Source organism: Myotis brandtii, unplaced genomic scaffold (assembly GCF_000412655.1).
Source record: "Myotis brandtii unplaced genomic scaffold, ASM41265v1 scaffold164, whole genome shotgun sequence".
In the NCBI taxonomy this organism is placed as follows: domain Eukaryota; kingdom Metazoa; phylum Chordata; class Mammalia; order Chiroptera; family Vespertilionidae; genus Myotis; species Myotis brandtii.
This window is the reverse complement of record NW_005356003.1, coordinates 685650-708514: the sequence shown is the minus strand read 5'-3', so window position 1 is coordinate 708514 and position 22865 is coordinate 685650. Positions and strand designations below refer to the sequence as shown.

Sequence of the window (22865 nt, the reverse complement as noted above, 5' to 3'; positions counted from 1 at the left end):
TGCGCCGTCGGTCCCTGCTTTGCGCCGCGGGTACCTGCTCTGCGCTCCGCGCAGCCAGGGAGAAGCTGGGGTCCGCGGCGGGTAGCTCTGGGCAATACGGTTTGATGCCCAGGAGGACAGAAGGCCCAGCACTTCCCTGGCTCCCCGACGCAAGTACTGCGTCGCCTGGCCGCAGTTTCTCCCTCCGAAAAAGGGAAGAAGTAATCGCCCCCCACCTGTAGGGCACGGAGCGGAGGGGAGAGTCGTGCTTAGAGCCCAAACAATAACTGGGGGCCAGCTGTTCACCTCCTCAAGACTCCATGTCCTCTGTCATGGGCTACTGGAGAATTGAGAGGGTTAATTCAAGCAGTGCCCCCGCTTGCAGGGCCGGGAGCAGGTGCGATTATGGGAACTCAGCATGGGGTGGGGCAGTGAAGACGGAGAGCAGGCATATGTGCTGTCCATGGGGCACGAGACTCCCCAGAGGAGTCCTGCCGGAGCTGAAAAGGGCGGCCGCCTGGCCCCGGACCCAGGAGCCACAGTGCTGGAACGGGAAGCACAGGCATAGCGACAGGGCTCAGACCTACAAGGAGGAGGCGGTACCCAGCGGGAGAAGGACGGGGAGCGTCTGGCACAGATGGGGCATCTGAGGGTGTGTTTGTTGGATGACTGCAGCGGACCGAGCCCAGAGCTGGCGCTGCTCGATGAGAGAAGAGGTCTGGGGGGTGGCTCCTCTGGCTCCACTGGCTGAAGGGCTCCCGACTACTCTGCCCTAAGGTGGGTCCGCAGCACAGGACTCTGAGCTTAGCGTTGGAGGCTCCCTGTAGCAGGCCCCGTACTCCCAGGCCTCTCCTTGCACACGGCTGCCCCTACTGCAGAGAAGTTAAGCTGAGGCAGGGGCTGCCCAGTCAGCCAGCCTTTGGGCAAGTCATCACCCCTCTAGGAGCCTCAGTTTCCTTATCTGAAAGGCGGGAGTAATATCATCCATCTCCCTGATGGGAGGAGAGGTTGAGCTGCTGTGTATAGAGCCCTGGCCTGGGCCCCCACTGCTTTGTAGTTCCTGTCCTAGGCTCATGTTTTCATTCATTCAAGAAAACTTTCCAGAGAGTCCCCTGGGGAACAAAGGGTAGGAGACCTGGTCTTCACAGCCTGGTCTTCCTGCCTTGGACAGAGGACACGGGGACTCAGCCAGCCTGAGATCACCAGGGCTGGGGGAGGGGGTGGAGGATGCTACACGCAGGGGTGGGCTGGGCCCGGAATGCAGCGGGGCAGGGCTATTTAAGCTCGGGGCCTCCTGGCAACCCCAGCAGCCTGCCCTCTGAGCCGACAGCATGGATGACATCTACAAGGCTGCGGTGAGGGACTGGGATGGGTGGGCTCACTGGGGAGTCACTCCGCTCAGGGTGGGGGAACAACGTCATCCCAGGGAAGTGGTGGGGACCCAGGAGAAGACCTACATACTTTCAGCCCAGACCCTCAAGGGGATGCTGGGTCTGGTGTTCTAGGGTGTGGAAGGGGTGAGGGATTCAGGGATTGGAGAGTGAGTGGAGGAGGAGGTTGCACCGTTCAGCACCATGTTTGCCTCTGTCTCCAAGTGTCTGTAGTCTGTGTCCCTGTCTCTCGGCCATGCCTTTCTGCATTTGTGTCTGGATCTTTGCCTTTCTCAACATCTGTCCATCTTTTTGTTCTGAGCTGTCTCTGATGGCCCAGAGACACCCATTTCTGCCCCTCAATTCTGCGTCTCACACTCTCATGACCCCCCCCCACAACCCCCTGGGCTGGCTGAAGATGCGGTGGAGGGGGTCATAGGGGTTGTGAGGAGGGGTCTGCATAGCCGAATCCTGAGCTGGGGAAGGGGCTTTAAAGTTTGGGACAGGCAGGGAAGGACTGGGCATCGGGGAGAGCTGGGAAGAAGGAACAGAAGCCGAAGCTCCCATCTGGCCTGGCAGGCTCAGGGCTCAGTGGCTTAGCCTGGGGTTAGGGCTGGAGAGTGGTCACCCCAGTCCCTGGAACGTGCTGTGGTCACTGAGGGGCTTCAGATGCTATCCCATCTCGGTGTGGGGGTTAGTTTGCTGACCTCCCCATGCCCCAGGGACAAGGACATCTGACACAGACAACTGTCTCCAAAGGAATCCTTCTCTCAGCCCCAGGATTGTGGCCCCACTGCTGGGCAGGGGAGGGCTACAGCTGGCGCGGGATGCCCCTGCCTCGCCCACAGGAGTCCATGGAGCTGGGGGGAGCAGCCCTCTGCCCGTGCCCATACAAGGCCTGGCGGGGCTGGGGACTAATTTTGGCTCCTGAGGCACCAGCAGGCCAGGGGGCCAGATAACGCTGCCCCACCCCCTTGCATGCCAGAGTCCCCAGAACAATCACCAGGTTTAACTTTGTCCCCCGTTAAAAATAGCCCAGTGGCCACTCTGGTCAGGTTACAGTGAGTGGCTTTACCTGCCCCCACACTGGTGTTATTGTCCCAACCCGAGGGACAGCTGTCCCTCGGGCCACCCAGCTTAGGTTTCAGCAGGGAGGCTGATAGGGCATTGAGTGGTCACTGACTATTGTTACTCAGGGTCACCTTGGTCCTGGAGGGGGTGCCCACCTGCCGCCCTGGCCCTGAGCCCACCCTCAGTGAGGCCAGCTGGGTCACCAAAGGGCTTTGGGGGCAGGAAGGAAGGACTGAGGTCTCAGTCACCTGGAAATGGCCTGCCTCTCCTGGCTTCACTTGTCCCACCTGTGAAATGGGTTGGTTTCCTTAACAGCAGCTAGAGCCTGAGCCTGCATCCTGAGACCTCTTTTCCTCTCTAGGTAGAGCAGCTGACAGAAGAGCAGAAAAATGGTGAGTTCCCCAACATACATTTAGGGGGGCAACAGGGCCGGGCTTGGGGAGCATGAGGACCCCAGGCTGGAAACCAGATGCTGGAGTCTCTCTTGCTGTGACCTCAGAGATCTCAGAGGGAAGTGGGCAGGTTGGTAAGTGACCCCAGGGGTCTGGCCATCTGGGGTCCTGGCTGCTGAGCCCTGGCCATTCTACTCCTTGTCCCGCATCGGACACAGAGTTCAAAGCAGCCTTTGACATCTTCGTGCTGGGCGCTGAGGACGGCTGCATCAGCACCAAGGAACTGGGCAAGGTGATGAGGATGCTGGGCCAGAACCCCACCCCCGAGGAGCTGCAGGAGATGATTGATGAGGTGGACGAGGATGGTAAGCCCCTCTGCCCCGCCAGGCCCCCGACCCATAGCTCCACAGGCCCCTGGGGATCCGAATCCTGGCTCTGCCGCTTACTGCTCTGTGCTCCTGAAGGAGCTGTTTAGCCTCTGAGCCTCAGTTGTCTCCTATATAAAATGGGTATAATGACCACCTTCCTCATGGAGTTGATGGGTGGATGCAGTGAGAACACCGGGGTCTAGGGACAAGGGCTGTACCAGCCGTTCTGACTGTTCCTCTCTAATGGCCATGCCCTCCACCCCTCAGGAAGTGGCACAGTAGACTTCGAGGAGTTCCTGGTCATGATGGTTCGGTGCATGAAGGATGACAGTAAAGGGAAGTCTGAGGAGGAGCTATCTGATCTCTTTCGCATGTTTGACAAGTAAGTGTGTGACCCTTGACCTCTGACCCCAACGCTGATAGAGCTGGGGAAAGGGACAGAGTTATGACCTCCAGGTCTCAGTCTCCCATTCTGTGCAGTGAGGGAGTGGGGTGCCTCATCTCCCAGCGGCCCTGCTCTGCCTGCCTCCCTCCCTGGGTCGTGGGAGGGGCTGCCTCTTCCCCTCCTTGGCCCCCACGAGAGGCCCTGAGACCTCCCTTGCCCCCACTCCCTGCAGAAACGCTGATGGCTACATTGACCTGGACGAGCTGAAGGTGATGCTTCAGGCTACTGGCGAGACCATCACAGAGGACGACATTGAGGAGCTCATGAAGGACGGCGACAAGAACAACGATGGCCGCATCGACTATGATGGTGAGGGGTGGTGCACGGGATCTCCCGCTGCCCACGCCCTGCGGCCCCCACCTCTGACCCACACCTGCCTTCTCTCCACAGAATTCCTGGAGTTCATGAAGGGAGTGGAGTAGATGCCGACCTTCGCCCAGAGCTGCAGTACCACCTTTCAACTCCCGCTGGGCCCTGGGGTGGAGCAGGGGGCCGGGGTCCCCAGGATGTGATCCTGGCCGTGTCCTTGACTGAGGGCCCTCCCTGGCTCCCGCCCCAGCCCTGTCCTAGGGAATACAAATAAAGCCCTGCTCCCTGGAGGCCTGGTGTCTGGCTTTCCTTTGGGAGGCCTGTGGACATTTCCCCAGCCAGTGTTTACTCTTGCCCTGAGGACCACTTCCTTCCTATCCCAGAGCCCATGCTCCAGCCACCCCTACACGTTGCCTTCCATAGCGGGGGTTAGGTTGGATCAGAGCCTACCACGCTCCGTACCCCGCTGCCTCCTTTCTATAACTACTCATGCCCAGGCCCTGTTTCCAGCGGTTCAGCATCTGGAGTTGGTGGTGGCCCAGGCACCTGCATTTCATGAGCTCCTGGGGCAGCGGGGGTCCTTATCTGGAGGGAGGAATAACTAACTGCAGCACCAGCTAAGCCCTGGATGCCCCTTGGCACCGCAGCCCACGCTCCATCTCGGCTCTGGTTGGGGAGAAGAGGGCACTGTGGGGCCCAGTGGGCCTACAGCTCTAGTCCATCTGTCACTCACTTGGATTTCCCTCTGGCCAACACTGACTCCCAGGGACCAAGGGGGCATACCTGCCCTCACCCATGTGGCAGGTGAGGACCTGGGGTCAGAGAGGCACAGGGACTATAAAGGTCACCCTCCCAGGAGGGCTCTGTCTGATTGACCAGGTTGGTGTGGGAATAATTTCCACTTTTCTCAAACTTCAGAGGCTCCAGGAACCCATTTTCCCTCCCAACAGGGAATGGAGGCTCAAGGCCTGGTGGCTCTCTACTTAGTGGGGTGTCCAGGCCAGAGCTGCGGCCAGAAGAGTAACACTGGTCTTGGGAGGGGGTGCTGCAAGGAAGTGGAGATGTGAGCTGTGGTGCCTGCAGGAGGGACAGCTGCCATGGTGTCTGGGCTCCAGCCAGAATGTCAGCAGCTGTCCTTGCTCCACCCAGCCACTCTACAGCCTCTCCACCTGTGCCCCAGCCTTGACATTCCCCAGACAGGCCCAGCATTCCAGAGACGGGCTTGGAATTCTGGAGATGCCTCCAGGGGAGGCCAGAGCTGGCAGGAGACCCTATAGAAACCTGGAGGGAGAGAAAAGGGGTTCCCTCAAGCCTGCCCTGGGGAGCTGGAGAGCTTAAGGACCTACACGTGCACCCAGGAATGACATCTCAGGAGAGGAGGCAGGGTTACAGAGGGCAGCACCACCAATCAGGGCACCATTCCATGGTTTAGTCACCCCTACCATGTGCCTGACACTGTTTGGATGCTGGGACCCTTCAGAGAGAGGCCCAGTCCCTAATTGTGTGGAATTTATAGTCACCTCAGGAAGACAAAGGCAGTGAGGAAACCAGCATTGTGCTGCAATGAGGATTGTGGTGGCCAGGGGTAGTGTGGTCCAGGAAGGCTTCCTGGAGGAGGTGGCACTGAACTGAGGCCTAAGGAAACCCATGGGAAGGCATGGGGAGAGACTGGAGCATCTCAGGAGCAGAAAGACAGTGTTGGGCCAGGCACCAAGCCTCAGCAGCCTTAGGTGAGAAGGCCGAGTGGCTCTCAGCACAGCAGGACGAAAAGGATGGAGGGAGGTACACAGGTTCAGGGCACGGTTTGGAACTGGAAGGACTGAATGTGAGGTGTGAGAAAGTAGGGAGTCAAGGATGACCTTTCATATCAAGGATGAAGCTGCTGTTTCCTGAGATATGGAAGCCTGAGGGAGGCACAGGTTCTTGATGATGGGGTATTGAAAAGTGGAGGTTCCTTTTTTCCTTTAGATATTTTTTTTTACAATTTTTTAAAATGTATTTTTATTGATTTCAGAGGGGACAGGAGAGGGAGAGAGAGAGATAGAAACATCAATGAGAGAGAATCCCTTTAGATATTTTTTTTTACAATTTTTTAAAATGTATTTTTATTGATTTCAGAGGGGACAGGAGAGGGAGAGAGAGAGATAGAAACATCAATGATGAGAGAGAATCATTGATTGGCTGCCCCTGCACGCCCCCTACTGGGGATCAAGCCCACAACCAGGGCATGTACCCCTGACTGGAATCGAACCCGGGACCCTTCAGTTCACAGGCCGATGCTCTATCCATTGAGCCAAACCATCTAGGGCTTTACAATTTTTAATGTTTCATTTTGAAATTTCAGACTTGCAAAAATAGCACAAAGAACTCCCATTTGCATTTCACTCAGCTTCCCCAAATGTTAACATCTTTAAAAAGTGTGTGTGTGTGTGTGTGTGTGTGTGTGTGTGTGTGTGTGTGTATTGATATCAGAGAGAGGAAGGGAGAGATAATCAGTGATCAACTGCCTCCTACCTGCCCCCTACTGGTGACCGAGCTTGTACCCTGACCAGGAATTGAACTGTGACCTCCTGTTTCATGGATCAATGCTCAACCACTGAACCACACCAGCTGATCCCAAATGTTAATATCTTAAATAGCCACAGGACAACGAGCAAGCCCAGGCTACTACTAAATCATCTGCCCCTCTCACTCCCACTGTCAGTTACGCTACTAGAGTTCTCTTCCTAGACCAGGATCCAAACCAGGATCATACACTGTGTCTTGTCATTCTGTCCACTTACTCTCTAATCTGGGTCAGTTTCTCAGTCTTTCTTCATCTTTCATGACCCTGACACTTGAAGTGGAAAGGCCAGTTATTTTGTAGAATCTCACGATTTGGGTCTGTCTGGGGTTTCCTCAGCACCAGAGTCGGGTTCTGCATTTCTGGCAGGATGATCACAGGGAGATGGAGAGTGTTTGGTCCATGCCAAAGTTGAGTTGCCTCTGGAACAGGATGCTGGAGGTAAGTGGGAGGTCAGAGGAGAGCTATAAACTCAGGTGTCATCAGAGTGAGAGGCGCTTTCCCAGCCGTGGTCCTAGCTGAGACCCCAGGGAGAGCGTGTGTAGAGAGAGGTGGCCCAGGAGTGCACCGGGCATCCCACATGGGCAGTCTGGGGGAGGAGACATGGCCAATGGTGTGGGAGAGACCCTGGGAGAGTGAGGAGCCCCAAGAGCCAGGAGGGGAAGAAGGAAGCGCAGAAAAGCTTCCTTGGGGAACTTGGAGGCTCCTGAGGCCGTGGCCACCTGGACATGAAGGTTTCATTGGAGCAGTGGGTGGAGAGTGTGGACAACACTAATGAAACTTTGCAAACACCCAGGGAACAGAAATGGGCGGGAACTAGGGGAGTGTGAGTCCAGGGAAGCTCATCTAAGCGGGGGAATCAGGGAATGGCCTGTGTGCTGATGGGAATCTGTGAAAGGGGTGTTGCAAGATGCAGGGCAGGCTGCAGAAGGTGAGGGGCTCTGGGGATGTTTTAAGGGCCTGGGTATAGCACTGGGCCTTGATCCAAGATGGGCAAAGAGAAAGGGGGCTCACGGCACTGAGGGAAGAACTGTGGCAGTGGGGACACTGAGTGCAGGAGGTGTGCCCAGAGGAAGGGATGTTCTGAATGGAGATACAGAAGGCCACATCCTTATTAGTGGTGACTTGCAGGACGGGTGGCTGAGGTGGGGAGAGGAGAAGGACAAGGACCCAAGAGGCCAGGGGGCACCCAAAGCATGTGGGAGGCTGATGGAATTGAAGGAGGAGAAGAGAGAAACCCCAAGTGAAGCCCTCTATGAATGAAACAGAAGGATGACTGTTACAAAGAAAGTACTTGGGTGGGGCTGGTCCCTTAAGAAAGGGGTCATCAGGGAGGGATCTCTCTGGGATTGTCCCAATATCTCTGTTCCAGAATGAGATTGGGGGGCGGGGGAGCGGCTGGGGCATCTCTTCCTTCTGAGCATCCCCACCCTCAGAATTCTCGCTGGGAGAGGCTGGGCTCTGACACTCCACATACCTGCCTGGTGGCATCTGGTGCGTGGCACACATCACACATGTATACAGCCAAGGGCTCACAAGCTCCTACCAGCACACAGCATTGAGCCCCTCTACATATATCACCTAGTTCTGACTATTGTGCTTCATTCATTTCTCTCCATTTCTTCTGGGCTGTGTCATCCTTTGCCTGGATAGTGCTTCCTCCATGAAGCCTCCGTGATTTCCCCCACCAGGAACCATCTCCCCTGCAGTGGAACGTCTCTCACTGCCCCTGCCTCTTCATGTTGTGATTGCCTGGTTATTGCCTGCTGCCCCAAGAGGCTGCGGTTTCTTCTGGGTGGCCCTGCTGCTCTGCCCAGGGCCTGACACAGAGGGCAGCGTGGGGACATCCTGCAGTTCCCACTTTGTCCATCAGATGGCACAAGATGTATGTGGCTGGGCCCATTGACTCAATAAATCAGGGATACCTTTGAGTCTATTTTTCGTCTGCAGCTTGCAAACAGGGGCCTTTACAAAAGGTCCCTTACCTTCTTCCCAGATTGGGAAACTGAGGCCCAGAGAGGGAGAGGACCTGCCTGAGGCCACACAAAAGATTAACCTTAGATTTTGGGCCCCCCGCCCCTGTACCAGACTGTGTGGAGTGGGCTGCCCTGACCTCCTGCTCCAGGAGATCCAGGCCTCCCCCTCAGCGGGGAGCCTGGCTGAGCTGAGACCCCATGGTGAGCTGGCAGCGGAAGAGTTGTTGGGCCTGATGCCCAAAGCGGTGGCCACAGGCTGGTTGAGAGGCCACCTGGCTCCATCTCCAGCCAGATATTGGCCCCTCCCAGGGTTATGCCCGAAACATCTCTCCAGGAAGATGGAGGCAGAGGGGCTTCGCCTCTAGGAGGGACCAAGATATAATCACCATCATGGCAGCCCCTGCACAGGCAGCCCTCTCCATTGCAAACAGCCCGTTACACCCAAGGTGGCAGGAGGAGACAGAGACCCAGCGAGGGAAGGGCCTTGGCCCAAATTCTCCAGTAGTCACAGGTGGTGGTCTGAGGACTGTTGCAGGTCTCCCTGAGTGAGGGGGAGGTGGGGCCAGGGAGACAGGGTTCAAGGTCCTTGGGTCCTTCTCATGCTTAAGGCGCCTGACCCGTTTACCTTCCAGGGATGAGATGGGGCCTCCAAGTGCCACCCCCAGGAGTCACCAAAGCAAAAGAGAACCCCAGGAAGGGGCAGGGTTGGTGGGCCTATTTCAGCCTGCTCTGTGGCCTGGGCCAGGTCCTTCCCTCTCTGATGCCCCCAAGTTTCCTGACCTACAGTCCGGGGGCTTGGGCTGGTCCATCCAGGAGGCCTAACTTGCAGGAATTTCTAGAATTCCGGGAGCCCCAGTTCTGGCTCAAGTTTGAAATTTTCTTTGCTTCCAAGGCCTCAGATTCCGAGCGTAGGGGTCTGGGTGGGGTGGAGTGACAGCTGTGAGGGGCAGGGACAGGGAATGCTGTGGGATAGGGGCATGCAGTAGATTCAGCCCCTCAATCTCATCTCCTCCTTGTCCCTCTCTGTGGCTTTCTTGCCCCCGATCTGAGCTCAGGGCAGAGGGGGTGGGGGTGTGAGCAACCTCCCTTCACCCTCACTCTGGAGGGATCACATGTATAGGGCCTATGATGCAGAGGGGGATTCTGGGAAGAACCCACCCCTCACTGAGACTCTGGGCCCTGGGTCTCTGAAAGGACAGATGGCTGAGAGGGGCAGGGCAAAGGGAGGCTTCCCTGCCCAGTGAGCTGGGATGGGGCCTGGAGGGCAGACATTCATCTCTAGCCAATCTCAGATCTGTGAGGTGTGGCAAACCTCAAGCCTTCCTCCAAAACATGGAGCCCCTGCGACTGGAATGACCTCCTCCCCACACACGGGTAACTTAGACCAGGAAGCTGGGGAGCCAAGCCAAGGCTTCAGGGGGCTGAACCCTGCTGGGATCATGAACAGGGCCCGGAGTCAGTTTGTGGGGGGAGGGGTTCTCTGCCACAGGCGCTGGAGGGGCAGAGAGCAAGGGAGAGCCCAACCAGACCCTCACCAGACCATCCACCTCCGATCTGACTCCTGGCCTCTTTTCCAGGTTCTCTCCCTCTGGACCTCTTGCTGGAGCCTGGAGACATTTCTGTGTAAACTACCCACACCCCAGCTGGGAAAGTCTCCCCAATGGGAATCCGGAACCGACCAATCTGATGGAGGCATCAGGGCCAGTCGGGGTGGAGGGAGCCAAAGCAGGTGCATGGCAGGCACTCACCCCCCCCCCTTCTTCCCCCTTTCTTCCTCCTCCTCCTCCTCCTCCTCCTCCTCCGGCTTCCTGGCCCTGGACAGGGCGGAGCCAGTGCCTTATAAGTGGCAGGCCTGGCGGCAAGAGAGCAAACTACAACCAGCAGTGGGACCAGAGGGTGGCTCCACAGGCAGCGAGGTGCCCTCGGTCCCCAGCATGGCCTCCTCGGCCTGGGCCATCTGCTGCCTCTTGGGGAGTCTCCTGTTCCACAGGGGCAGCCCCAGCCCCAGCGCCAGCGTGCCCCGCCTGCGGCTCTCCTACCGAGGTATGGACTGTACACCCTGTTCATGGGCATGGTCGTGGGAACCCAGGACCCTGCAGCACCCCCAGCTGTGGGGGCCCCAGCCAGCCGGGGCAGTCTGTTCTGCCAGCCAGAGGGATGCAGTCATTCCCTGCACAGCCAGTGGGAAGGACTTAGCAGTCATTTCCCGGGATGGTGCTCCTCTGGCTACTGCCAGGGGCAGGCACTGGGGAGGAGGAGGCAGGGGGAGAGGACAGCTCCTGGAGGCATGGCCAAGGTGGAGGTGGCAGGGACAGACACACTCAGGGGAAAGCCGAGGGGACTTTTGAGGAAATGAGAGAGATGAATGGAAACCCTGAGAGACCTCAGTAGAGATGGGCAGAGAGAGATGGGGATGGGCAGACAGGGCAGGTCTGCAGGGTCTGTCTGCATGGGGTGGGGGCTCCTTGCTCAGGGCAGACAGTGGGAGAGCAGGATCCTGTCCCTCTCCTCCCCCACTGCAATGCGGGCCCTCCCCCTGTCCCCACAGCTTCCCCCTCACCCACCTGCCCCTTGCAGCCCACTCCCGGATGCTGGCCTTGCTCCTCCCTCTCCGTCCTGGCTCAGGAGGTTCCTCTGCAGATCTAACCTGATGCGTTGTGCTGCGGCGGGCTCAGGCCTCCTCGGAATCCGTAGACAGCACACAGCAAAAGGTTCCTGCGACACAGGCTCGCCACAGATTCTTCTTAGGGAAGCCGGAGAGCGGGGTGATCACCTTTCTCTGGGATTCTCAGTCCAAAGGGGAAACCCCCAAAATAAAACAAAGAGAGAGACCCAGGCTCTGGAGAGTGTGAGGGGGAAGATGTGGCTCTACTCTGGAGAGTCCGAACATCGAGTCTGGGGAGAATTTGGTCCTACCCTTGGAGCTGTGGTTTTGGAAGGAAGTCAGGCTATAAGAAAAGTTAAATAAGGCAAATCCCCTCCAAAGTACTGTCAGCCATGGAGGGCTTCCTGGAAGAGGCTGAATTAAGGGTGGGGTGAGTGCTGGGCTGAGGAAGGGCAGGCATAGGGCACTTGGCTTTCCCAAGGGCGGCCAAGGCCCCTTCCCATTCATCTTGTCTGCCTCTTGCCCACCCACCTCCTCCACCTCCAATGCCAAGGGTCCTTGACTCCTAGGACCAGCCTCCCAGACAGCCTCCCCCTACCTAGGGCTGGGTGGGCAGGTCAGTGGAGGAGAAAATCCTCGTTAGCCACATCCTGGACTAGAGCCTGCAGCTTGGCCACCCCTGGCCTCTTCCAGACCCAGGCCTTTTCCAGGATTCCCTCTGCTGGGAACACTGTCCCCTGCCTGTCCGCCTGCATGGCTCACACTCACCCACCCTTCCTCCAGCTGGCTGCTGTACGGTCCGCCAGTGGGCCGTCTACGCAGTGGGAACTGCATAGAACACAGATGGGCCACTGGGAAGGAGGTGTTAACAGAAAGAGCAGGGGCTAAGGGATGGAGGGAAAGGAGTTGGCCCTGGGTGGGCTGGGCTGGGTGGGGGCTCAGAGCCCCCTATCCCACCCACCCCCAGGAGCCATTTCCCAGAAGCCCTCCTGGCAGCCCTGTGGATGGAAACATTTTCCAGATGTGAATGTGGGGGGGGGGGGAATGCACAGCTGGGACCCTCCACTTCCACGCCTTGGCTGAGGGGCCCTCACCCCTCCCTTGCTCCCCTGCAGAACTCCTGTCTGCCAACCGCTCCGCCATCTTCCTGGGTCCCCGGGGCTCCCTAGACCTTCGGGCTATGTACCTGGATGAGTACCGAGACCGCCTCTTTCTGGGGGGTCGCGATGCCATCTACTCCCTGCAGCTGGACCAGCCATGGGCAGACCCCCGGGAGGTGAGCTGGGCTGACTGGGGCGAGGCTCTGTCTGAGAGCTGGGCAACTCTGGATGGGGGCTGGATGGGGAAACTGAGGCTGTGAGTTCGCGGTCAGCCAGGCTGTGTTTCAGGTCCTGTGGCCGCCGCAGCCAGGACAGAGGGAGGAGTGTGTTCGAAAGGGACGAGACCCTTTGGTGAGTGCCCTTGGGAGTGACTGTTCTCAACCCTGACCTACACCCAGGGTAGCCTGTGGCCACTCCTGCAGCTGCCTGTGCTGGGTCATTTGAAACAGACACGAGGGCTCTTGAGGGTCCAAGAAGAATGTCACCCTCGCCGTAGCCGGTTTGGCTCAGTGGATAGAGCATCGGCCTGTGGACCAAAGGGTCCTGGGTTCGTTCCAGGCAAGGGCATGTATCCCGGTTGCAGGCCCCTCCCTGGCCCGGGCCCTGGTTGGAGTGCATGGAGGAGGCAACCAATCGATGTGTTTCTCTCACATCAATGTTTCTCTCTGTCTTTCCCTCTCTCTTCCACTCTCTCTAAATATCAATGGAAAAATATCCTCGGGTGAGGATTCAAAAGAAAAAAGAATGTCACCATAGACCCCAGGGCTGATCAGCCAGACAGGGCCCGGCCTTGGGACCTGAGGAGATAGATGGTGAGCAGCCCTCACTCCTCCTCCTCTCCCCCCCAGGTGGAGTGTGCCAACTTTGTGCGGGTGCTGCAGCCCCACAACAGAACCCACCTGTTGGCATGCGGCACCGGGGCCTTCCATCCCACCTGCGCCCTCATCGCAGTTGGGCACCGTGGGGAGGTGAGCCCCGGGCCCCACAGGGACTGGGAAGCAGTGACATTCCCCCAGGCGGCCTGAACCCTCCCCGTTGAGCCTGGGTCGGGGCAGAGGTTTCAGAGGCCTGAAAGGCGCCTTTGTGCCAGAGCTGACCCCACTGGCAAGGCCCTGAATTGAGGGTGCCTTCACCCCCCCCCACTCTCCAGCTGCACGCGATGCGTGATGGCCACTGCCCGGGTGGGGGGGCTGGTACTACTTTCCCAGGTGACACCCCTGCCTCCCTCTCCCCAGCATGTACTTCACCTGGAGACCCACAGTGTTGAAAGTGGGCGGGGGCGGTGCCCGCATGAGCCCAGCCGTCCTTTCGCCAGCACCTTTGTAGGTGGGTGATGCTCAGGTCTGGGTGGGCACAGGGAGGGTGGGAGCCGGCTGATGTCCTTGGGAAAGGGTGGTGGCTGGGCCCTCCTCCCCTGACTGCCCCACCCACCCCAGGTGGGGAGCTGTACACGGGCCTCACTGCCGACTTCCTGGGGCGCGAGGCCATGATCTTCCGGAGTGGGGGTGCCCGGCCGGCCTTGCGTTCTGACTCTGACCAGAACCTCCTGCACGGTGAGTCCGGGGCCTGCTGAGGGCGAGGCTGGCACAGGTCGGCCCCAGCATGGGCAGGAGGCAGGGGAGCTGGTGCTGGAATGGAGACAGGAGGGGCAGCCCACCCCCCTTTACCACTGAGACTCCAGCCTCCAGTGGTACCGTACCTGCCCCCTCCCCACTGGGTTCAGCCACCTGTCTTCCCCCTGTCACCTCCCACCCAGACCCCCGGTTTGTGATGGCTGCCCGGATCGCGGACAACTCTGACCAGAACGATGACAAGGTGTACTTCTTCTTCTCGGAGACTGTCCCTTCGCCAGATGGGGGCCCGGGCCATGTCACCGTCAGCCGCGTGGGCCGCGTCTGCGTGGTGAGAGCAGGGAAGGGGCGGTGAGGGCAGGGAAGTCCTTGCTGCACTTCCTCTTCCCCAACCTGCCACCCTCAGCAGTAGGGAAACTGAGGCCAGGGTGTGAAGCCCACGCCCCTGCCTCTGCCCTGAGGGTGAGGGTGGAGGAGGGGAGGAGGGCCGTCCTCTGGGCCCGAGGCTGACCCTGGCCTCCGACCCACAGAACGACGCTGGCGGCCAGCGGGTGCTGGTGAACAAGTGGAGCACCTTCCTCAAGGCCAGGCTGGTCTGCTCGGTGCCCGGTCCCGGTGGTGCCGAGACCCACTTTGACCAGCTGGGTAAGGGCAGGGCCAAGGGCGGCCTGGGTGCGGGAGTGGGGAAGCCCAGAGCCCGTGAGTGGGGGACAATGGCAGTGGCCTTCTGTCTCCCAGAGGATGTGTTCTTGCTGTGGCCCAAGGCAGGGAAGAGCCTCGAGGTGTACGCACTGTTCAGCACGGTCAGGTGGGCACACTGGCCTCCCCTCCCTCTGGGGGGGGGGGGGGCGGGGAGGGCTCCATACTCCGGCTCCTCGATCGCGCTTCTGCCTTCATATCCCGGCTTCACCATGGGTCCCTGTCTCCGTCCCTGACTTGGTGACTGGCTGTATCTTCTGCTTCCCTCTCTCTACCTCTGCCCGGGTGTTCTTGTTTTTCGGTTTCTGCTGACTGCAGGCACTGTCGCCCTCCACGCTGCCCACAGAGCCAGGCCGCCCCCTTCCCCTCTGACGGCCACCCTGGCCTGACTGTCCCCGTCTGCCCTCGGCAGTGCTGTGTTCCAGGGCTTTGCAGTCTGCTTGTACCACATGGAGGACATCTGGGAGGTCTTCAAGGGGCCCTTTGCCCACCAAGATGGTCCCCAGCACCAGTGGGGGCCCTATGGGGGCAAGGTGCCCTTCCCCCGCCCTGGCGTGGTGAGTATCTGGCCAGGCCAGGGGAGAGGGCAGGACAGAGATGCCAGGGGCTCTACATTGGGACAGCATTGTGTCTGCACGCAGCTCCTTAGCAGCTGGGAGCCAGGGCTCCTGAGGGGCGTCAGGTGAGGGGTGGCAGGGAGCCCTGACAGCGTTAAGGAGCCTCTGGCAGGCGAGAGCAGTCCTCTGAGGTTGGCATGCCCAGACAGTGGGGCGTGGAGCAGGCTGGGTGGGAATGTGTGACCCAGGATTCCAGGTGCTCCCTCTGCCGCTGCCACAGTGCCCCAGCAAGATGACTGCGCAGCCTGGGCGACCCTTTGGCAGCACCAAGGACTACCCGGATGAGGTGCTGCAGTTTGCCCGAGCCCACCCGCTCATGTTCCGGTCCGTGCGGCCTCGGCGGGGCCGCCCTGTCCTCGTCAAAACCCACCTGGCCCAGCAGCTGCGCCAGATCGTGGTGGACCGCGTGGAGGCAGAGGACGGGACCTATGATGTCATCTACCTGGGAACTGGTGGGTGGGCTGAGTAAGGTAGCTGGACTGGGGAGGTGGCGGGTGCCCAGGCGGCTCCTTCCTCTCCTACTGACCCCTTCTTCCCTATCTCAGACTCAGGGTCGGTGCTCAAGGTCATGGCCCTCCAGTCTGGGGACTCAGCTGAGCCCGAGGAGGTGGTTCTGGAGGAGCTCCAGGTGTTTAAGGTAAGCAGGGAGGGGCTGATGGGAGGGTCCCTGGGTCTAGCCTGGCGACAGGGAAGCAGGAGCAAAGCGCAGGAGGGAGATGGGCTGTCTTAACTGAGCTTGCGGCCAGTGGGATGAAAGGGATGACACCCCCACGGCAGAGGCCTAACTGGTGCTTCTGAATGACTGAGAGGCCTGGAGATGCAGTTTGTGAGCTGAAAGTTGGGGGGCCCAGGGAGGGATGGCCAAGGTGAGCACCCCTGGACAAAGCCCTGATAGGCACAAGTCACTGTGAGGGGGTGGCTGAGGCCCCAAGTGCCCAAGAGGTTCTGCTAGCCCCTCTACAGAATCAGACAGGGGGACTGCTGCGCCTCCCAACATGGGTGGTGCTTTGGGACAGCTGCTTCATCGCTGGGAACAGGGCTGTGGGAGGGGACACTGGAGATTTGTGCTTTCAGCCAAGCCTCCTACTCCTACTTGGAGGCCAGCCAGGGTAAGGGGACCTTTCTTGTAACCTGACCTCTGGGAAAGACTGTCTGGCCTTAGTAGCCTGCACTGACCCAGGCAGGGAGACAGGGGCTCCCACCCAGGGGCTGAAGGAGGCTGAGAGCAGGGGTGCAGTGGAGGGCTCTCCAACACCCGCCCCCTGAGACCTTGCTCCTTCCTCAGGTGCCGACAGCCATCACTGAGATGGAGATCTCCGTGAAAAGGGTAAGAGCAGCTGCCACCTTCCTCCCCTCCCCAGCCCGCCAGAGCCTCCTTGAGCACAGCCTGTGTCCACTGGAAAGCCCGCAGCAGGCAGCAGGTGCTGGGCTGCCCCGTCAGGCCCTGCAGAGGGTTGGGATCCAGCTGGGAGCTGACATTCCCATGCCAGTGGGCAGTGGGAGGCCCTGAGTAAGGGAGGCTGTTCAGATAAGGGGAGGCCCACAAACGCTGGCTCCTCAGGGGAAAACAAAATCCAGATTTGAAATCAAGCAAGGAAGGGGAGCCACTCCTTAGAGGAAGGCTGTGTCCTTTTACAAGTGGCACATTCCATCTTCCCCAGTTTATCTGTCTCGGTTTATCTTTGGGGAGGTCCTGACGTTGGTCCTGGGATTACGTAAAGCAGAGTGCACCTCTAAGGTGGGAGGCAAGTCAGGATAAAGGCCATTGGAGTAGTGGACGAGGTGAAGTCCCTTGGAGGAAGGACCCCAGGTCGGCCCACCCCCTACATCTTAGCACAGGATCTGGGGTACATCGTGTGGGTGATAAGCATTTTGTTCCTGGGAATGCACCCATGGTTCTGCTTGGAAATGGCAGGGACCTCAGGAAACCCAGGGGGCTGAGAGCTGTGCAGCTTCTGGGGAAGCCCAGGCTCACCGTGGGCTCTGCTTGGGTCCCTCCCCAGCAAATGTTGTACGTGGGCTCGCGGCTGGGCGTGGCCCGGCTGAAGCTGCACCAGTGTGAGACCTACGGCAGTGCCTGTGCAGAGTGCTGCCTGGCCCGGGACCCATACTGCGCCTGGGACGGTGCTTCCTGCACCCGCTACCGGCCTGGCACCAGCAAGCGCCGGTTCCGCCGGCAGGACATCCGGCATGGCAACCCTGCCCTGCAGTGCCTGGGCCAGAGCCAGGAAGGTGAGTGGCAGCTACTCACCCCGTGAAGTGGGGCCTCAGACTTGTCCTGTTGTAACAGTCCTCAATTTCTCTACCTGAGTGGCTCTGTCACTATACGGGTGTGGGGGTCTTTGGACAGAGTGACTGGCTTGGGGATTGATGGATATTGAGGTCCCTGGAACACTGGCGGGGGCTCTTGGACAGTCCCTGAGACGAGCCACCTCCGCCTCCCTCCAGAGAAGGCTGCAGGACCGGTGGCCACCACTACGGTCTTCGGCATGGAGCACAACAGCACCTTCCTGGAGTGCCTGCCCAAGTCTCCCCAGGCAGCTGTGCGCTGGTTCTTGCAGAGACCGGGGGGCCAGGGGCCCGACCAGGTGAGTGAGGACCCTGCCTCCAGTTTGCACGTGTCCTTAGGTCACATCTCTCCAGAACCCCAAGTCCTGAGTCCTAGGAAGGGGTTCTGAGGGGAACCTGCCAAGTTCAATTGAAGAAAACTGTGCTTTAGGCCCCTGGGTGCCTGGAATGAGGTGCTGCTCTCCTGCCATCTGGGAATGCCCAGGCCAAATGTGCCTGGAACTCCTCCAGTGGCAGGGAGCCCACCAACTCCCAAGGCACTGAGCTGAGCTCTGAGGGGTGGGTGGGTAGCAGAGATGGAAGAGAGGGAGGTGGGTCTGGGCTGCTCAGGAAGTCCCCAGGCTTACATATATGGCTCATCTCCGAAGGGGGTCTTTTCCCCAGGGGTTCTTGGTCCTCCTCTGCCCCAGGCTTGTGGCCCTGGCCACTGGCCCTTACCCCCCACCCCCCAGCCACAATGCCTGGCCCCACACTTCCTCCCTGGAGTCCAACGGTCTGCCCAGGCCCTCCACCCTCATCTGGAAAGTTATGTCAACCCCAGAGATGGCTTCAGTCTGGGGCCTGAGGATGGGCGTGGGTGGGGCAGGGTGAGGAACAATTCCCAAGAGTTCCCACAGGCAAGGAGGGGAGGGAGTGGGTTGGTTACAGGAGGGGCTCTCCTTCAGCTTGGGGACTGGGGGAGGCCAGCCTTGGCCAGCTGTTGGGCTAGGCACTGAGAGACTCCCCCAAGGCCAGGGCAGGGGGAGCAACGAGATGAAATTACACAGCACTAACTGCCCAAGCAGCAGCTTCAACATCCAGTCGCACAGACTAAAGCCCAGACAGCAGCTGGGCCAGAGACCGGCTGGGTCAGAACAGCACTCCCGCCTCCCACACTGTGATGGGCGCTTGGCCCACCCTGGCTGGGGCTGTGGGCCCTGCGCTGTGGGGGAAGTGAGCCATGCAGAACGTGTAGAGTGAGGGGAATTCTAGTCCTGGGGCTGGAGTTACATACTCCCTGAGTAAAAGCCCATATGTACCCTCTTACCCTCTTTGTTCACTGGGAATGTGTGCCAGCGCCCACCTCCACCCCCCAAAGCCAAGACAGGTGCCCCAGAGCTTTGACTACGGAGAAATCAGTCAAATTTTGGAAAAGCCCCTTCCCAGGCCATGGCCTGGGTTATGGGAAGGTGAAGCCCTGCCTGCAATTAGCTTAGTCTCCAGGAGGCTGAGCCTGCTGAGCTGCTGGTCCCTCCCTGGGGAGAATGGACATGGAGGTGCCCACGTCCTGGTCCCTGAGATGGCACATTTGGAAAAGCAGGGTGCAGAGAAGTTGATGGTGTGTGCCCTGCTCCATGGCCCCCTCACGCCCTCCCTGGTGCCCAGCAGGTGAAGACGGATGAGCGAGTCCTGCAGACGGAGCAGGGGCTGCTGATCCGCAGGCTCAGCCGCCTGGATGAGGGCACCTACACCTGCACTACGCTGGAGCATGGCTTCTCCCAGACTGTGGCCCGCCTGGCTCTGGAGGTGATCGTGGCTGCGCAGCTCAACAGCCTGTTCCACCGGGGGCAGAGGCTGGAGGAGCCCCCTGCCCGGGGAAGCCTGGCCTCTACCCCACCCAAGGCCTGGTACAAGGACATCCTGCAGCTCATCGGCTTCGCCAACTTGCCCCGGGTGGATGAGTACTGTGAGCGCATGTGGTGCTCCTCCCGGAGCCGGGGCAAACAGGCCAAGGGCAAGAGCTGGGCAGGGCTGGAGCTGGGCAAGAAGGTGAAGAGCCGGGTGCAGGCCGAGCGGAATCGGACACCCCGGGAGGTGGAGGCCACATAGAAGGCGGAGGAGGGGGTGGTTGGGATGGGCCGAGTGGCCCAGTATCAGCCCCCAGTATCTCCCACCCACCCAGCAAGGGCAGAGGGGGTCAGCAGGCTTGATCACCTCTTACATATGGGAGTCTCTGCCCCGCAAGCCCCTACCAGGCCGCTTCAGGAAAGGCTGGGGGCCTGATGGAGGGACCCTGTGCCTGTTCCCTGCACCTTTCTGCTCTTAGTTCCAGATGGAGCCACCACCCTCTGGCCACTGGCAACCCCAGTGGGCCGGCAATTTGTTCTCAGAGGTGGTCCCCAGAGTGCATTTCCGGTTGTGCCCAGAGGCAAGAGGGCTGGGTGGTTCTTTCCCAGCTGCAGAACAAAGGCCATTCTGAGTAACCCTTAGAGTAGGCGTGAGGGTGCCCCTGAGGAGGTATTGGCAGGGTGCCCTTAGGCTGCCAGAGGGTGGTGGACATTGCCTCTAAGCTGGCAATGGTTAGAAGACCTACACTGACTGAGTTGGGGATGAAAAGATGAAATGCTGAGAAGATAGACACCCCCACCCCACACACACAATTTTTGCCCTGATACCTTGGTGATCCCTTGCCACTGCCCACCGCCTGTTCTCCATCACAGAATCACAGAAGCATAGACTGCTAGACTCCCTGCAACCCGGGGATGGGATGGGCCTCAGGCCCTACTTCTTAAACCAAAGGGGCTTCTCAGCCTGACTTCCCTTCCCCAGGCTCCTGAGCTGCAGGCCAGGTTTCCTGGGACGCCCATCCCTCCCCACCATCAGGGCCTCCATGCTGACGAGCAGGGTGAGGATGGGTTCTAGGAGAATGTCTTCCTTCCCCATCTGTGTGGACTAGCTGGGGAGGAGTGGGCTGTCTTTCCCAGGGCGATGCAAGCACACCCCCAGCCTGGGAGGGTGGCAATGTGGCAGCTCTGAGAGCATGCTGCAGCTAGTGGACAGGACCAGGGGTAGGATGGCGCCCAGGAACAGAGGATTGAGAGGCTTCTGAGATGGGAGAGGGTGGGACCCTAGGATGGGCAATGGGACCCAGAAGCAAGCATGCTCAAGGATTCAAGATGGCATCAATTAGGTGAGGAGCCACTGGGAAGGCCAGATGTTTCCCACCCTGGAATCTTCAGTTTCTGCTAAATAAGGGTTGGTCTTGGATGGTTCATTTATGAAGGCTCTTTTCTTTTAAGGGAAAAAATATGGGGGAAAGCTGCTAAGAACTCTAGGTCCTGCAGGTTCTTGGGGCTGAGGCTCAGGTGGCCAGGATGCACTCTCTCTGTGCATATAGGCAGGTGTTTTGCCATTGGCAGCAATGTCTTTCTTGAGCTGGGGAACACACAGAGGAGGAGGAGGAGGAGGACTAAATGAAAAACCGTTCCCAGCTTGCATATGAGCAGGTCAGTGACGCACAAAACTGGCAGGAGGGAGATAGGAACATCAGGTTCAAGATTCCCTCCTTTAAAAAACCGAGATGAATAAAGGAGAACAAAATAGATAAAAAGCAAGACAGGGCTTCCTGTCCCATTGAACTCAAACCCAGACTGAATCTGCCTTAGATTCTATCTGTTCCACCCCATCCCCCTCCCAACCCCCAACTGGGCCCCGAAAGAAGCCCTCCTTCCCCCTTTGACTGCACAGCCAGTGAGCCAGGGCATTGAGAGGAACCTGACAGCACTCCGGGAAGCCTTGGCCTGGGGTTCGATGCTGGGCTGTCAGCAGGTAAAAGCAGAGGAGAGGACTGTGGGAAGGAGAGCTGGAGGAAAGAGGGGAGGGGGACCGAGAGGAGAAGGAGAGAGCGTAGAGCCCCAGGAATGATGTCAGCTAGCTCTGCTCCTCAGCCCAGGGGAGCCAGGAAGACACAACCAGGACCTCAGTGGCCTGTAGGCTAGACCCAGGCGTGGCTGCCTCTGGGTAGGGTCCTCTGGGGAAGCTACTCTGGAAAACGGAGGAATAAGGAGCTCAAAATCCTGAACAACAAACACCTGCACTTGGAAAATTATGGACAGCTTCTACCAGCTCCCACCCCCCATGGTACTATGTGTTATTAACCCCTGGAAATGCCTTTATGTGTGAATTCTATTTTTGTATTCAGATGTTGAGATGGGCTTTGTGATTTCTCTAATTACTATTGTTATTTTGTCCTGACCACCCCTGAGCTCTGGTGAGGACAGTACAGTGGTCTACCACACAGAACCTACAAGGAGAGGAATGAAGTTAATATTTACATCACATAATTATATCATTATTGTATCTGTGTATTTCTGTACTAAACTGACTGATACCATCTGTGTGAGCTGAAGAGCCTTCCCCATCCATTCCATGATGGAGAAGACCACCCTAGGTGGTGTTTTCTAGAAGGGAGGGCGGGTATCAAGGGAAGGAAGGAGTCAGAGGGCGTTGTCTATTAGCTGAGATTGCTTCTTAAAATAGGAAAATGCTGCCCTTTGGGCTTCTGAGACTGACCTTCTTGGAACTCCAGGAAGATCTTAAACCAGAAAAAAAAAATGCTGGCAAAGGGCAGCTGGGCACGTAGGCAGCCCTGCTTTTTCCACAATAACACTTGACATTTGTGACAACACTTGGCCTGGTGCCTGTCTTCATCCCAAACCACATACCAACGTTTATTAAGGCCACTGTGCTCTTGCCTAGGGGCTGCAGTTTCTGGGGAGGAGGGGCGGCCCCAATAGTCTGGCCTCCTGGGTGTGCTGTGGAAGCTCTCACTCCCTTGTGACATAATGCTGCTGCCCAAAGAGCAGACTCCACTGGTGCTGGAGGGAGGTGAGAAGAGGTGACGGACATTGCCCCACCTCACCAGGGAGACTAGCTTCTTGCTCGGATGGGCCCCTCAATCCATGGAAAAGGGGGGGGGGGCTAACAGAACAGGTCAGTCATCAGTCCCATCTGCAGTCTGCGGCTCCTAGTTTTGTCACCTAGTCTCTGCACAAATATCCAGGCCTGACAGAACCTGAAACTTCCTTGCCCCACCCAAAGCCATCATCACCATCGACTCATGAGCATCATCAGTGTACCCACTTGGTACAACGCTGGATGGAAGGGGTGTGTGAATGTGATCTCCAGAGCTCCCTTCTCCCCTCACACACTGCTGTCCCTGGGGCATGCAGCACTTCTGCTCCACCGACACTGCCACCCATGCCCTGAAGACCCCTTGGGTCTGGACTTCTCTCTGGCCCTCATCCTCCTCCCTCCTCCCATCTTAAGTCCTGTTTCCTGCCTGAGGGATTTCACTCTATCTTCCTCTGCCAGCTTTTTCCTCTAAGTCTCATACTTCCCCTGGTCTGTGAGTCTCTGTTTTATGATTTCCCAAACACATTTAGAGCTGGGAAGGAGCATTAGTCAAGTGTTTTTCAAAATGGTGTCCTGTGGAACAATTATCCCACAAAAATGGTCAAATAAAACTGGGGA

General features: G+C 58.6%; 2 protein-coding genes across 4 annotated transcripts; both read left to right on the top strand.

Annotated features, from left to right (window-relative positions):
* The first annotated feature begins 104 nt into the window (after window positions 1-104).
* On the top strand, window positions 105-4224 carry TNNC1 (troponin C type 1 (slow)). 2 transcript variants are annotated; one of them, XM_014536517.1, is made up of 6 exons: window positions 105-200; window positions 2782-2812; window positions 3031-3177; window positions 3448-3562; window positions 3798-3934; window positions 4016-4224. In XM_014536517.1, the coding sequence occupies exons 1-6, from the start codon at window positions 105-107 to the stop codon at window positions 4045-4047; spliced, it is 558 nt and encodes a 185-aa protein (XP_014392003.1). In that variant the 3' UTR covers window positions 4048-4224. The 2 variants fall into 2 exon arrangements, with proteins under 2 accessions (XP_014392003.1, XP_005862407.1); XM_005862345.2 differs by lacking the exon at window positions 105-200 and adding an exon at window positions 1233-1334.
* A 6101-nt stretch (window positions 4225-10325) lies between these two features.
* SEMA3G (sema domain, immunoglobulin domain (Ig), short basic domain, secreted, (semaphorin) 3G) lies at window positions 10326-21728 on the top strand. 2 transcript variants are annotated; one of them, XM_005862343.2, is made up of 16 exons: window positions 10326-10516; window positions 12194-12354; window positions 12467-12529; window positions 13027-13146; window positions 13414-13504; window positions 13615-13731; window positions 13935-14080; window positions 14280-14394; window positions 14488-14557; window positions 14861-15005; window positions 15286-15517; window positions 15611-15702; window positions 16351-16392; window positions 17069-17297; window positions 17514-17653; window positions 19002-21728. In XM_005862343.2, exons 1-16 carry the CDS (start codon window positions 10408-10410, stop codon window positions 19440-19442), a joined length of 2313 nt encoding a protein of 770 aa, XP_005862405.1. In that variant the 5' UTR covers window positions 10326-10407; the 3' UTR covers window positions 19443-21728. The 2 variants fall into 2 exon arrangements, with proteins under 2 accessions (XP_005862405.1, XP_014392001.1); XM_014536515.1 differs by having other exon boundaries at window positions 18999-21728.
* Window positions 21729-22865: the final 1137 nt, after the last annotated feature.

Bases quoted from the DNA above. Each gene is read 5' to 3' on its own strand.
- TNNC1 (XM_014536517.1), top strand. From the start codon at position 105: ATGCCCAGGAGGACAGAAGGCCCAGCACTTCCCTGGCTCCCCGACGCA. The intron at 2,813-3,030 runs GTGAGTTCCCCA...CATCGGACACAG, and splicing joins GACAGAAGAGCAGAAAAATG to AGTTCAAAGCAGCCTTTGAC. The intron at 3,935-4,015 runs GTGAGGGGTGGT...TTCTCTCCACAG, and splicing joins TGGCCGCATCGACTATGATG to AATTCCTGGAGTTCATGAAG.
- SEMA3G (XM_014536515.1), top strand. From the start codon at position 10,408: ATGGCCTCCTCGGCCTGGGCCATCTGCTGCCTCTTGGGGAGTCTCCTG. The intron at 13,505-13,614 runs GTGGGTGATGCT...CACCCACCCCAG, and splicing joins TTTCGCCAGCACCTTTGTAG to GTGGGGAGCTGTACACGGGC. The intron at 15,518-15,610 runs GTGGGTGGGCTG...TCCCTATCTCAG, and splicing joins TGTCATCTACCTGGGAACTG to ACTCAGGGTCGGTGCTCAAG.